At 54.7% G+C, this 11,689-nt stretch overlaps 1 protein-coding gene across 1 annotated transcript; it reads right to left on the bottom strand.

Moving 5' to 3' along the window:
• Positions 1-2,193: 2,193 nt before the first annotated feature.
• Positions 2,194-11,365, bottom strand: cdc27 (cell division cycle 27). Its single transcript, XM_076016969.1, has 20 exons — positions 11,154-11,365; positions 9,350-9,425; positions 9,034-9,181; positions 8,138-8,263; positions 7,882-7,979; positions 7,541-7,677; positions 6,936-7,213; positions 6,683-6,782; positions 6,482-6,591; positions 6,256-6,355; positions 5,876-6,092; positions 5,622-5,794; positions 5,267-5,419; positions 4,160-4,240; positions 3,953-4,080; positions 3,561-3,678; positions 3,278-3,406; positions 3,099-3,173; positions 2,879-3,008; positions 2,194-2,559 (listed from the first exon to the last, which is right to left on the bottom strand). Exons 1-20 carry the CDS (start codon positions 11,178-11,180, stop codon positions 2,465-2,467), a joined length of 2,499 nt encoding a protein of 832 aa, XP_075873084.1. The 5' UTR covers positions 11,181-11,365; the 3' UTR covers positions 2,194-2,464.
• Between the last annotated feature and the right edge of the window lie 324 nt (positions 11,366-11,689).

Genomic DNA, 11,689 nt, shown 5'->3' with positions numbered 1-11,689 from the left:
GGAAGGAGGAAGGGAAGGAAGGGGGGAGGGAGGGGGGAGGAGGGAAGGAGGGAGGGACGGGGAAGGAAGGGGGGAGGGAGGGAGGGAGGGAGGGGGGAGGAGGGAAGGAGGGAGGGACGGGGAAGGAAGGGGGGAGGGAGGGAGGGAGGGAGGGAGGGGGGAGGAGGGAAGGAGGGAAGGACGGGGGAGGAAGGAGGGAAGGAGGAAGGGAGGAGGCTGTTGGTTGGGTTTTCAATGCTAATCGTGGCTCAACTGAAGGTTCGTGGCTCAACTGAAGGTTCGTGGCTCTACGTTGCAGTGTTTTCTTGATGCTCACTGCAGAGTCGCACCAGGGCGGCTCCTTGGTTCGGTGTTTTAGAGTCACTTTCACAGCACTTTGTTCCAGGTGGAGTGGAGGAATCACACACGTTTAATATTGTTGCTATCATGAACACGAGTCGTTCATTTTAGCATCACATCGTTTGCTAATGAAATAATATCAGCAACAGAAAATCTAAAGAGTCACTTGGGAGCCAAGCCAGAAGAACCGGTTCACTGAGACGGTGGAGACTCCAATTATGTTGGAGTGCCACCTAGTGGACACAGAGAAAACCGCCGCTGATTGTAGCGACACAACTCCCAGAACACACATCAGTGGCGGTGACCACACAATACAAGCACAGTGTCGACCAATGAGGACGTTGATATGGATACTGATGCTAACCTGCTAAGTAGCAACCTTTTATATTATATATGTATATACATAGGTATATTTAGACAGACTTGCATATATTTTATATTTAGGTATTTTTAGGTATAGCTGCACATTTAACAAATACTTGCATATCTATATCTATATATCTATATCTATCTGTATCTACATCTCTCTGTTTTATTTTATTTCTATATACTATGTAGCCTTGTAATTAGATCCTTATGTTCCTCCTCCACCGAGTTGCACTGTTTGTAGTTTATTTATACTTGCGGTTGCACATTGTTTACTGACTTGTACTTATTGTGTAGTTTGTTTGTGGTTTTGAACCCAGGTAGTGAGAGAAACCAGATTCAACTTCCTTGTTTGGCAGCACAAACTTGACCAATAAAGTTTCTGATTCAAAGTCACAACGTTCAATGAGACTGTAGTTGGTCTGCAGACTCACTGAACCAATGAGTCTCTTCTGACCAATGAGGACTCTGGTAAGGTGACCACACCCACCTGCTGCAGTGGATTCCCATCAGACGGACGCCTTCATGACCCGGGTTCTTCTTTGTGTCTCTTGTGACAGCAGCAGATACTCACAGGTCCAGAGGATCTCTGAGGTGAACCTGCTGGCCCTGCCGGTCCTGCCGGTCCTGCCGGTCCTGCAGCTCATCCAGCTCCTGCTGGTCATCCAGTCTCTGGTGTGAAGAACCAAGCTCCTGCTCCTCCCCCTCACACCAGGGTGGTGTGCTGGTCCAGAAGCTCCACCTGGTCACATGACCTCTCAGCTCTGAAGTCGGTGGCTGATGAACCCATGCAGCACATTAATGCATCCGTGCACTGAGCTCCTGACTTCCAGTCGGAGCCCCTAGTGGACAAACGGGTGAATTGCACCCCACAGCGCCACAGTGCTGGCCCCTCCTTCCCCCCTGCTGGTTCCCAGTAGTCCACCTCTGCACTGCTGGAAGGCCAGGAGCACAATGTGGTGAGTTCAGACCCCCACAGGTCACCACAGGTCATCACAGGTCCACCTGGTCCCCCCCCCCCCCTGCTGCTGCCTTCAGTCTGCTGCAGTCTGAGGACGTCTCCACCATCAGGGTCAAACTGACCACCTGAACTCACCTGACCACCAGCTGGACTCCCCCGGAGACTCGGACCCCTACCCACCTCTACCCCCCCTCTACCCACTGACCACCAGCAGGGCCTCAGCCCCCCAGCAGAGGGCGCTGCCCTCTCAACTCCCAGCTGGAAAGAAAAATTCAAAAGAATATGATGTCATCATAGGCATCTTCCCTCCCATTGGCCAAAGACCAGTCTGGCTTGTGGGCGGGGACCTCCCACAGAAAGTGATGTCACCAGAAGACCCCTCCTCCCTCCTCCCTCCGGGGGAGTCGGCTGTCCTGATTGGTCGATTCATGACCCAGTCAGTCAGTCTTACCCAGCATGCACCACTCTCTCACTCACTGGGTGCTTGGCTCTGATTGGCTGTTTGACACAAACAGTGAACACTGGTGGGCGGAGCTTCAGCATTAGTTTTTATTCATTTATTCCTCGACGATGATAAAAAGAACATAAAAAAAGAGCTGTGATGTCAGAGGAGGGGGGGCGGGGCCACAGAAGTCCATCTCAGCCAATCACATGACTGGTAGGGTAGGGGGCGGGGCTTGGTGGGCGGAGCTAAACTGGAGATTATGCCTGTCAGAACGTTGCCTAGCAACAGCACTGTGTGTGTGGGTGGGGCCTCAGTAAAGAAGGGGGCAGGGGCTTGGAGGAGAAGGGGCGGGGCTAAAGAACGTCGTCGCTCTCGGCCGTGTGCAGCTGCGTGTCGTCGGCGTCCGTCATCACGCTGCTGTTGTCCTGACTGTCGTCCCCCTCAGTGGCTGAAACACACACACACACACACACACACACACACACACACACACACACACACACACACACACACACACACACACACACACACACACACACACACACACAGTTTGACGTAGCCTGTGCTAGCTGCTTCCACAACCTCTCTTCGCTGCCCTCTGCAGGTCACGTGACCCACACTAGGTCATGTGACCCCTGACACCCAATGATATTCTATGTCTTTTAATTGATCTTTTTATACTTTCTTTTACTGAGGAGGTCCAGGTGGGCGGGGTCAGGTGACTAAAGTGGGCGGGGTCAGGTGAGCAGGTCATGTGACCACCTCACCTTCGTCCTCCGGCAGGTATCTCTTGTCGATGGCCTCCTTGATCTGGTTGTTGGCCCCCTTGGGGTCCAGGTCCATGGCCCAGCTGAAGTTCATCAGGGCCAGGTGGGTCTGGCCCAGCTTCTTGTACACCTGGTGGTCAGAGGTCAGGAGGTCAGACCGACAGTGATGCAAACTATCAATCAGGCTTCATAATGGTCGTGTTAGCATTAGCTTAGCTACCTTCCCAATGAGGAAGTACACCAGCGACTCTTTGGGGACGATCTGCTTCAGTTCCTCCAGCTCCTGCAGCGCCGCCTGCAGGCAGAGGTCAGGGGTCATGGATCAGAGGTGTGTGTGTGTGGTGGTGGTGGTGGTGGTGGTGGGGGGTTGGGGGGGGGGGGGGGGGAGAGACAGGTCACCTTGTACTTGTCGCTGGCGAAGAGGATGGAGGCCCGGTGGAACTTGCACAGTGGGTTCTTGGGGTCGATGCCGATGGCTCGGTTCAGCGTCTCCAGCGCCGCCTCGGACTTCTTCAGGGCGTGTTGCACCTGCAGGGGGGGGGCAGCGCGTACACACACACACACAGTCAGTGGTTGCATAGGTCAATAGCTGCTTCCATAAGCATCTCTAAGCCTTTAAAGCTCAGGGCGGCTAGGCTAGGCTAGGCTAGGCAGGGGGCGGGACTTCCTGTGGAGCACCTACCACTCCGATGTGGCAGAGCAGCACAGAGCTCTGAGGGTTGATGCTCAGAGCTTTCTTGAAGTGGATCTCAGCCAGGTTGAACTTCTCCTGCTTGTAGTAGATCATCCCCAGACCATACCTGCGCACACACACACACACACACACACACACACACACACACACACACACACACACACACACACACACACACACACACACACACACACACACACTTTTAAGCTGCTCCCATAACCGTTATGTAAGCACCAAGCCTCTCTTAGCTTAAATGCTAAGCTAACAGAAGGGCTAAAAGGAGCTAGCAGCAGCAGGATTATAGTGGCCATGATGATGATGTCATGGCTGGGTGCATACGACACCATGGTCATCACCATCAGCGGCATCATGTGACTCACCAGGCGTTGTAGTGCCTGCTGCTGACCCGGATGGCGTTCCTGAAGCAGGCCAGCGCCCGGTCCAGCTCCTCTGTCAGAACAAACTCATGGCCCAGCAGGGTGTAGGCGTAGGCAAAGCCAGGGTCCACCTGCAGGAGGGGTTAGAGGTCAGGGGTCACTGGGGGTCACTGGGGCTCTCCCCCCCCCCACGCCCTCTGGGACACTGACCTGGATGGCTCTCTGGAAGAACTTGATGGCCACGTCGTGCTCACGCTGCAGACTGAAGCAGTTCCCAGCGACACACCAGGCCTGGAGGAAGAGAGTCAGAGAGTCAGTGAGTCAGAGAGTCAGAGAGTCAGTGAGGCAGTGAGTCAGAGAGTCAGTGAGTCAGAGAGTCAGAGAGTCAGTGAGTCAGAGAGTCAGAGAGTCAGTTCCCAGCGACACACCAGGCCTGGAGGAAGAGAGTCAGAGAGTCAGTGAGTCAGTGAGTCAGAGAGTCAGAGAGTCAGTTCCCAGCGACACACCAGGCCTGGAGGAAGAGAGTCAGAGAGTCAGTGAGTCAGAGAGTCAGAGAGTCAGTGAGGCAGTGAGTCAGAGAGTCAGTGAGTCAGAGAGTCAGAGAGTCAGTGAGTCAGAGAGTCAGAGAGTCAGTTCCCAGCGACACACCAGGCCTGGAGGAAGAGAGTCAGAGAGTCAGTGAGTCAGTGAGTCAGAGAGTCAGAGAGTCAGTTCCCAGCGACACACCAGGCCTGGAGGAAGAGAGTCAGAGAGTCAGTGAGTCAGTGAGTCAGAGAGTCAGAGAGTCAGTTCCCAGCGACACACCAGGCCTGGAGGAAGAGAGTCAGAGAGTCAGTGAGTCAGAGAGTCAGAGAGTCAGTGAGGCAGTGAGTCAGAGAGTCAGTGAGTCAGAGAGTCAGAGAGTCAGTTCCCAGCGACACACCAGGCCTGGAGGAAGAGAGTCAGAGAGTCAGTGAGTCAGAGAGTCAGTGAGTCAGAGAGTCAGAGAGTCAGTGAGTCAGAGAGTCAGAGAGTCAGTGAGTCAGAGAGTCAGTGAGTCAGAGAGTCAGTGAGTCAGAGAGTCAGAGAGTCAGTGAGTCAGAGAGTCAGTGAGTCAGAGAGTCAGTGAGTCAGAGAGTCAGAGAGTCAGAGAGTCAGTGAGTCAGAGAGTCAGTGAGTCAGAGAGTCAGAGAGTCAGTGAGTCAGAGAGTCAGTGAGTCAGAGAGTCAGAGAGTCAGAGAGTCAGTGAGTCAGAGAGTCAGAGAGTCAGAGAGTCAGTGAGTCAGAGAGTCAGTGAGTCAGAGAGTCAGAGAGTCAGAGAGTCAGTGAGTGCTCCACCTCAGGACAGTCTCGGTCCAGGTCAGTGAGGTCCTTGGCCAGGGCCGACAGGGCCACGTCCTTCTGCAGGTGCCACAGGGTGGTGGAGAAGATCTCCATGCCCTCCACACGGTGGCACTCCAGCCTGCGCACCTCGCTGAACACTCGCTCTGCCTGCAGGGGGAGGAGCCACCAGGGGGCAGTGACATCATCAGACAGTGCTCGTGTGTGTGTGTGTGTGTGTGTGAGTGAGTGTGAGTGTGAGTGTGTGAGTGTGTGTGAGTGTGTGAGTGTGTGTGAGTGTGTGAGTGTGTGTGAGTGTGTGAGTGTGTGTGAGTGTGTGTGTGTGTGTGTGTGTGTGTGTGTCTCTCCCCACCTGGGTGTACTCGGCCAGCTCGAAGTGGGCCCTGCCGATGGTGGTCAGAACCCAGCCGGTGTTGTGGTGCTGTGGCGGCAGCGCCGTCAGGATGCCGATGGCGTCGCGGCACTCGTAGCGACACAGCGCCTGGTAGCCTCGACCCAGTTCCCTCAGCAGGGCCAGAACCCCATCTGAACACAGCAGCAGGAGGAGGAGTGAGCCCTCTGGTGGCCGGCGGCGGTCGCTACTACCACAGTGTCGCAGTGAGTGACCTGCTGCTGCCCTCTGGTGGTGGTGGGGGGTCTTGCTGTCTCCCAGCAGCGGCTCCAGCCTCAGGATGTCCAGGCTCTCGTTCAGGTTGCTGCTGCTGCTGCAGCTGCTGCTGTGATTGGCCAGAGACTTGGGCCCGTGATTGGCTGCTTTGCACTTGTTGCTCTTCCTGTTGGGGATCTTGGTGGGGAACTTCATCTTTAGCTTCTTGCTGTTCTCCTACACACACACACACACACACACACACACACACACACACACACACACACACACACAAACACACACACACACACACACACACACACACACACACACGTCTGTATGGATGCTGGTGTTGGGACCAGTAGCACCAGCAGTGTGCTGGTGCTGGTACCAGCGGTACCTTGGCGGTGGAGCTGGCGCTGGTGAAGAGTCTGGAGCTCCTCCTGGGCTGGACGTTAGGAGGCCCGGTCATGCTGGGACTGAGGACCTGGGGGGAGCCGCTGGAGGACACAGACAGCTGGACTCAACTCACTGTGGACCGAGGGGGTCAGCAGACCCACGGGCCGCTCGGGCTAACACGCAGCTAACTGGCTAACAGTGCGGGCGGTTGGTTCCCCAGCACTGACCTGCTGTGAGGAGCCGAGCTCTGTGATTGGTTGAAGGGGAGGGGCAGCACGTCCCTGCTGTTCCCACTCTGGCTGAAGACGGACTTGGATTGGCTGATCCTGGAGACCGTCTGCACACACACACACACACACAGTGTCACAGAGCAGCCCAGACAGGAAGGTGTGTGTGTGTGTGTGTGTGTGTGTGTGTGTGTGTGTGACCTTCTTGCTGGGTGCGGTGGTCTGTGTGTCCATAGTGGAGGAGTAGTTCTGTAGATATGAGGGGTCCCCCGGGCTGGGCTCCAGGGGCAGGATGCCAAAGCTACACACACACACACACACACACACACACACACACACACACACACACACACACACACACACACACCTTGTTAGCCTCCCTGAGCTCAAACCTTTGGCTAGTAGGCTAGGTCCTAAGCTAACCGATGCTAATCAATGCTAACCCCCGGCTCACCTGGGCGTTAGCGGGCTGAGTGCCGCGGGGCCCCCCAGGAGGCTCCGCCCACTCTTGGGTTTGTTGCTCTGCTTGGCCAGCAGGGCGGCAGCACTGCAGCTGCTGCTGCTGCTACTGTGATTGGCCAGCAGGGCGGCGCTGCAGCTGCTGTGATTGGCCAGCAGGGGGCCGCCGCCCTCTGGGGAGATGAGAGACGACGAGTCGATGTAGGAGGAGGAGACGGACAGCTCGGACGCCAGCTTCCCATTCGTCGACTCCAAGTTGAGGCGGTTCAGCTCCTGGACACACACACACACACACACACACACACACACACACACACACACACACACACACACACACACACACACACACACACACACACACACACACACACACACACACACACACACACACACTTTTTTAACGTGTAGTTTTGGTGTAGCCGCGAGCTGCTTACTGAACCTTTCTTAGCATTAGCTGGCCTCCTTTAGCTTAAATGCTAAGCTACAGAAGGTGCTAAGTTAAAACACACACACACACACACACACACACACACACACACACACACACACACACACACACGGTCTCTGCAGTGGGGGTTCAGAGGTCAAAGGTCAGGGTACCAGCGTGTCCTGGGGCGTCTCCATGAGCGCTGTGTCCAGGCGGTGGGAGGGCAGGTGGGCGGAGCCGAGGGCCGGAGGGGGCGGAGCCATGGAGGAGGAGGAGCATCTGAACACCTGGTCGGGGTCGACTCTCTCACCTGGAGGAGAGGAGGTGGAGTCAGAGCCCAGAGAGAGAGCGCGTGTGTGTGGTTAGCATTCAAGCTAAGGGAGGCTAGCTGTTTCCACAGCCTAGCTTAGCTTTAATGCTAAGAAAGGCTATGTTAGCAGCTAGCAAGCTATGTTAAAACTCACTGTGTGTGTGTGTCTCAGTGAGTGTCTCAGTGTGTGTGTGTGTCCCTCACCAAGGTGACAGAGGCTCTGGAAGGGCGACCACAGGAAGGGGTTGAGGGTTAAACTCCGCTGGAAACACTCGGCGCCTTTAGCCGCACGGTCCGTCTTGCTGCTCACACACACACACACACACACACACACACACACACACACACACACACACACACACACACACACACACACACACACACACACACACACACACGGGTTATGCACAGTAGCAGCATTAGCAGCAGTGGCTAAGCAGTGAGCTAAGAGCTAGCTGACCAGTAGATGTGTCCCAGTAGCGACAGCGTGAAGGAGGACGACTCTCCAAACTCTGCCACCACCTCATCCAGACTCTTCTGCTTGTTCAGGGCTCCACCAATCAGGACCTGCTCCCCCTCGGCCAGCCTGAGCACAGCAGCACACCGTTAGCTTAGCACCTGTCGCTAGCCTCAACACTGAGCAGCAAGAATACTAAGGCTGTGTCTCAATTCAGGCTCTGCATCCTCCCAAGGCTGCATTTGAAGGCCAGGTGCGTCGCAGCACTGCGTGAAGGTTCGCAAGTTCTGAAAGTTCACATCGTTAGCTGGAGAACCAATGGTTAGCTTGATGCTATGAAAACGTCACTTCCGGGGTTGGCCAGCAGGAGGGAACGGCGGTGAGGCAACCAGCAGGGCTAGACCGTCCCATGTGGTTACCAGGGAGGCGGGGTTTGGTCCGTCCTATTCGGCCAGGTCCTTCGAAGGACGCTTCCTTCAGACGGAGGACGCATCCTTCGAAGGACGCTTCCTTCAGACGGAGGACGCTTCCTTCAGATGGAGGACGCATCCTTCAGATGGAGGACGCATCCTTCGAAGGACGGTTCCTTCAGACGGAGGACGCATCCTTCAGATGGAGGACGCATCCTTCGAAGGACGGTTCCTTCAGACGGAGGACGCATCCTTCAGACGGAGGACAGTTCCTTCAGACGGAGGACGCTTCCTTCAGACGGAGGACGCTTCCTTCAGACGGAGGACGCTTCCTTCAGACGGAGGACACTTCCTACCAAGGATGCAGCTCCTGAATTGAGACGCAGCCTCGGCCTTGCTGGTTATGCAGATGTTCTGGAAGGAGCTAACGAGCTAGGCTTAAACTCAATGCGCGTGTGTGTGTGCGTGTGTGTGCGTGCGCTCTCTCACTTGCTGAGCTCCACGCAGCACTTGGCCAGCAGGAAGCGGACCTGCGGCGAGGAGCAGCTGTGGGCCTTGAGTAGCCGGTACGCCTTGTAGGCTTTGCCTGAGCGGTAGTAGCATGTAGCTAGCAGGTAGAGCGCCTCCTCTGACCGCACTGGGGAACAACACACAGATCACAGGTTACAGGGGTCACGGGACAACCAGTTGGGAACAGGTTCATTTATTCCTTCACTATTGATCTAGCTGGACAATGCTAAATGAGCTAAACGTGCTGCGGACAGTACCCACAGCGGCCACTAGGGGGGGCGTCCGGCGGCTTTACCTTCAGCATAGAGTCTCTCTGCCAGGAAGACGGCGTCCAGGAAGGCGTAGTGGTTGAGGGCCTGCCACACCGCAGCCTACACACACACACACACACACACACACACACACACACACACACACACACACACACACACACACACACACACACACACACACACACACACAGGTCAGGGACACACAGCTAACAGTGCAGTGCTAACTGTAGCCAATCAGCTGTTCTTTAACAGTTCGTGTTCACACACTAATGACGTAACTGGTCACCATCATCTCCTATTGGTCAATCAGAGAGAGAGAGATAGAGTGATGGGCAGCTGTCAATCAGCCGAAAGCTTCCATGTCAGCCGCGGCTAACAGCGTTTAAACAGCGGCTAAGCAGCCGACCAACCAGCGGACAGCTACTGGAGCCGAGCCCAGGGCAGCTGTTAGCTTTGGCTGCTGCTAGCTTTTTAGACCGTCGTGGTCAAAAGTCAGGTCCAAAACAAAAGACAAATGTCGAACTTTCCGCAACCAGCCGCCTGTGTCTGAACGAGCTTCTTGGACTGTTGCGGTTCCGTCCAGCCGAGCTTCCGGTATGGCGGCCCTCCGGGTCTCCAGCCAGCCGGAGGACCGCCGTGATCCGGCGAAATTTGAAGTTGCTGGAACCTCTGACTGCTTAACGAGCTGCACTCGAATTGCTCCGTGCTGCACTCAGGGACTAAAATACACACACTGGACGAGAGCCGAAGAGGCGGTCCGTTCCAGAGGGATCCGCCGACATAATCGACCAACATTTATAAAACGTGGTTCAGGAGAAACAAGCGGGACGAACAACTTTCCACACCTTTTCAAAGGGAGGCTGGCACTTGCGAGCTAGCGTCGAGCTAATAGTCACAGAACCGAGCGATTCATGGTGAACACACACAAACAAACACACGAACAAACGTAAACATGCACACTAGATGCGGCCGAACAGTCGGCCGGGTCCAGAGGGATCCACCAATATAGTCGACCAATATTTTAATGGAGTGGTTCATGAGAAACAAGCGGAACGAACAACTTTGACCACATTTTCGAAGGGAAGTCTGCACTACGAGCATTTAGCTAACAGCCACGGAAACCAAGCGATTGATGGTCAAAAGACACAAATACCCAGACTGGGTACTGGCCCAAGAGGCGTTCCGGTCCAGAGGGATCCACCAATATAGTTGACCAATATTTTCATGACGTGGTTCATTAGAAACAAGAGGGACCAACAACTTTCTACACCTTTTCAAAGGGACGCTGGTACTTGCGAGCTAGCGCCGAGCTGAGAGTCACGGAACCGAGCGATTGATGGCGAACATACACAAACAAGCACACTAATAAACACAAATACACACAGTAGATGCGGGGCAGGCCGAAAAGACGACCAGTCCAGAGGGGTCCTCTGATGTGGTCCAACAATCATTTCTTGATGTGGTTCAGGATAAATTAGCGGAGGCACGACTTTCTACACATTTTCAAGGGGAGGCTGGCACTGCTAGCTAGCATTGAGCTAACAGGGAGGCTGAGCCGTCAAAACACAGCCAGCTAGCACTGAGCTAACAGCCACGGAACCGAGCAACTGATGGCCAACACGCACGCACGCACACACACACACACAAGGGGACGGAGGTGAACAAGTGCGGGCCGAGCAGAGCCCCGCTAGCTGGCTAGCAGAGCCATTAGCTTAGCATTAGCTGACAGCTCCAGGGACCGGGGGACGTTGCAAGTCCGGGGGGCTTAAATTGCGCCAGATGTCGGTACTTCCGGGCCGTGACAGCGGCCAGCGGGTATTCGGTTACCTGGACGGGTTCCTGAAGCACCGTCATCCCGCTTCCACGCTCCGTGTCTCGGCTTCCTGACGCGACTTTCGCTCCTTCCTTCCTTCCAGCAGGAAGCTGCTGCTGCTGCTGCTGCTGGAGATTTCAAACAAGCTGGCCGACCGTTAGCAGCCCGAAAGTAGCCGAAGAATGCCGAAGGAGCGGAAGTGGCCCCGTAAAAGGGCCGAACGGCGCCCTCTGCCGTTCGTATGAGAGACCACAACGAAGGACGAGGACGACTTCGACTTCGACTTCTTCCTCTTCTTCTTCTTCTTGTAAGGCGGGTAGCAAACAACTTGATAGGCGCCCCCTACTGTGCTGGAGTGTGGAGCAGAGCAACTACCGCCCCATATTATCAACTGGAGGACTGGGGGTGTACAGAGAGCGCTAATATTCTTTATTTTTTACATGATACGCATTATATATATATATATATATATATATATATATATATATATATATATATATATATATATATATATATATATATATATATATATATATATATATATATATAT

This window comes from Nelusetta ayraudi, unplaced genomic scaffold (genome assembly GCF_046127955.1).
Source record: "Nelusetta ayraudi isolate G7.1 ecotype Tasmania unplaced genomic scaffold, CSIRO-AGI_Nayr_v1 ptg000252l, whole genome shotgun sequence".
NCBI classification, from domain to species: Eukaryota; Metazoa; Chordata; class Actinopteri; order Tetraodontiformes; family Monacanthidae; genus Nelusetta; species Nelusetta ayraudi.
Note: the sequence above shows the minus strand (reverse complement) of the source record. Positions and strands in the feature narration are given on the sequence as shown.

Excerpts from the sequence above, each read along its gene's own strand:
- cdc27 (XM_076016969.1), bottom strand. The coding sequence starts at position 11,180 with ATGACGGTGCTTCAGGAACCCGTCCAG. Across the intron at positions 9,426-11,153 it reads TGCTTCAGGAACCCGTCCAG|GCTGCGGTGTGGCAGGCCCT; the intron begins GTAACCGAATAC and ends GTGTGTGTGTAG. Across the intron at positions 4,081-4,159 it reads TCTTCCAGAGAGCCATCCAG|GTGGACCCTGGCTTTGCCTA; the intron begins GTCAGTGTCCCA and ends CCCCTCCTGCAG.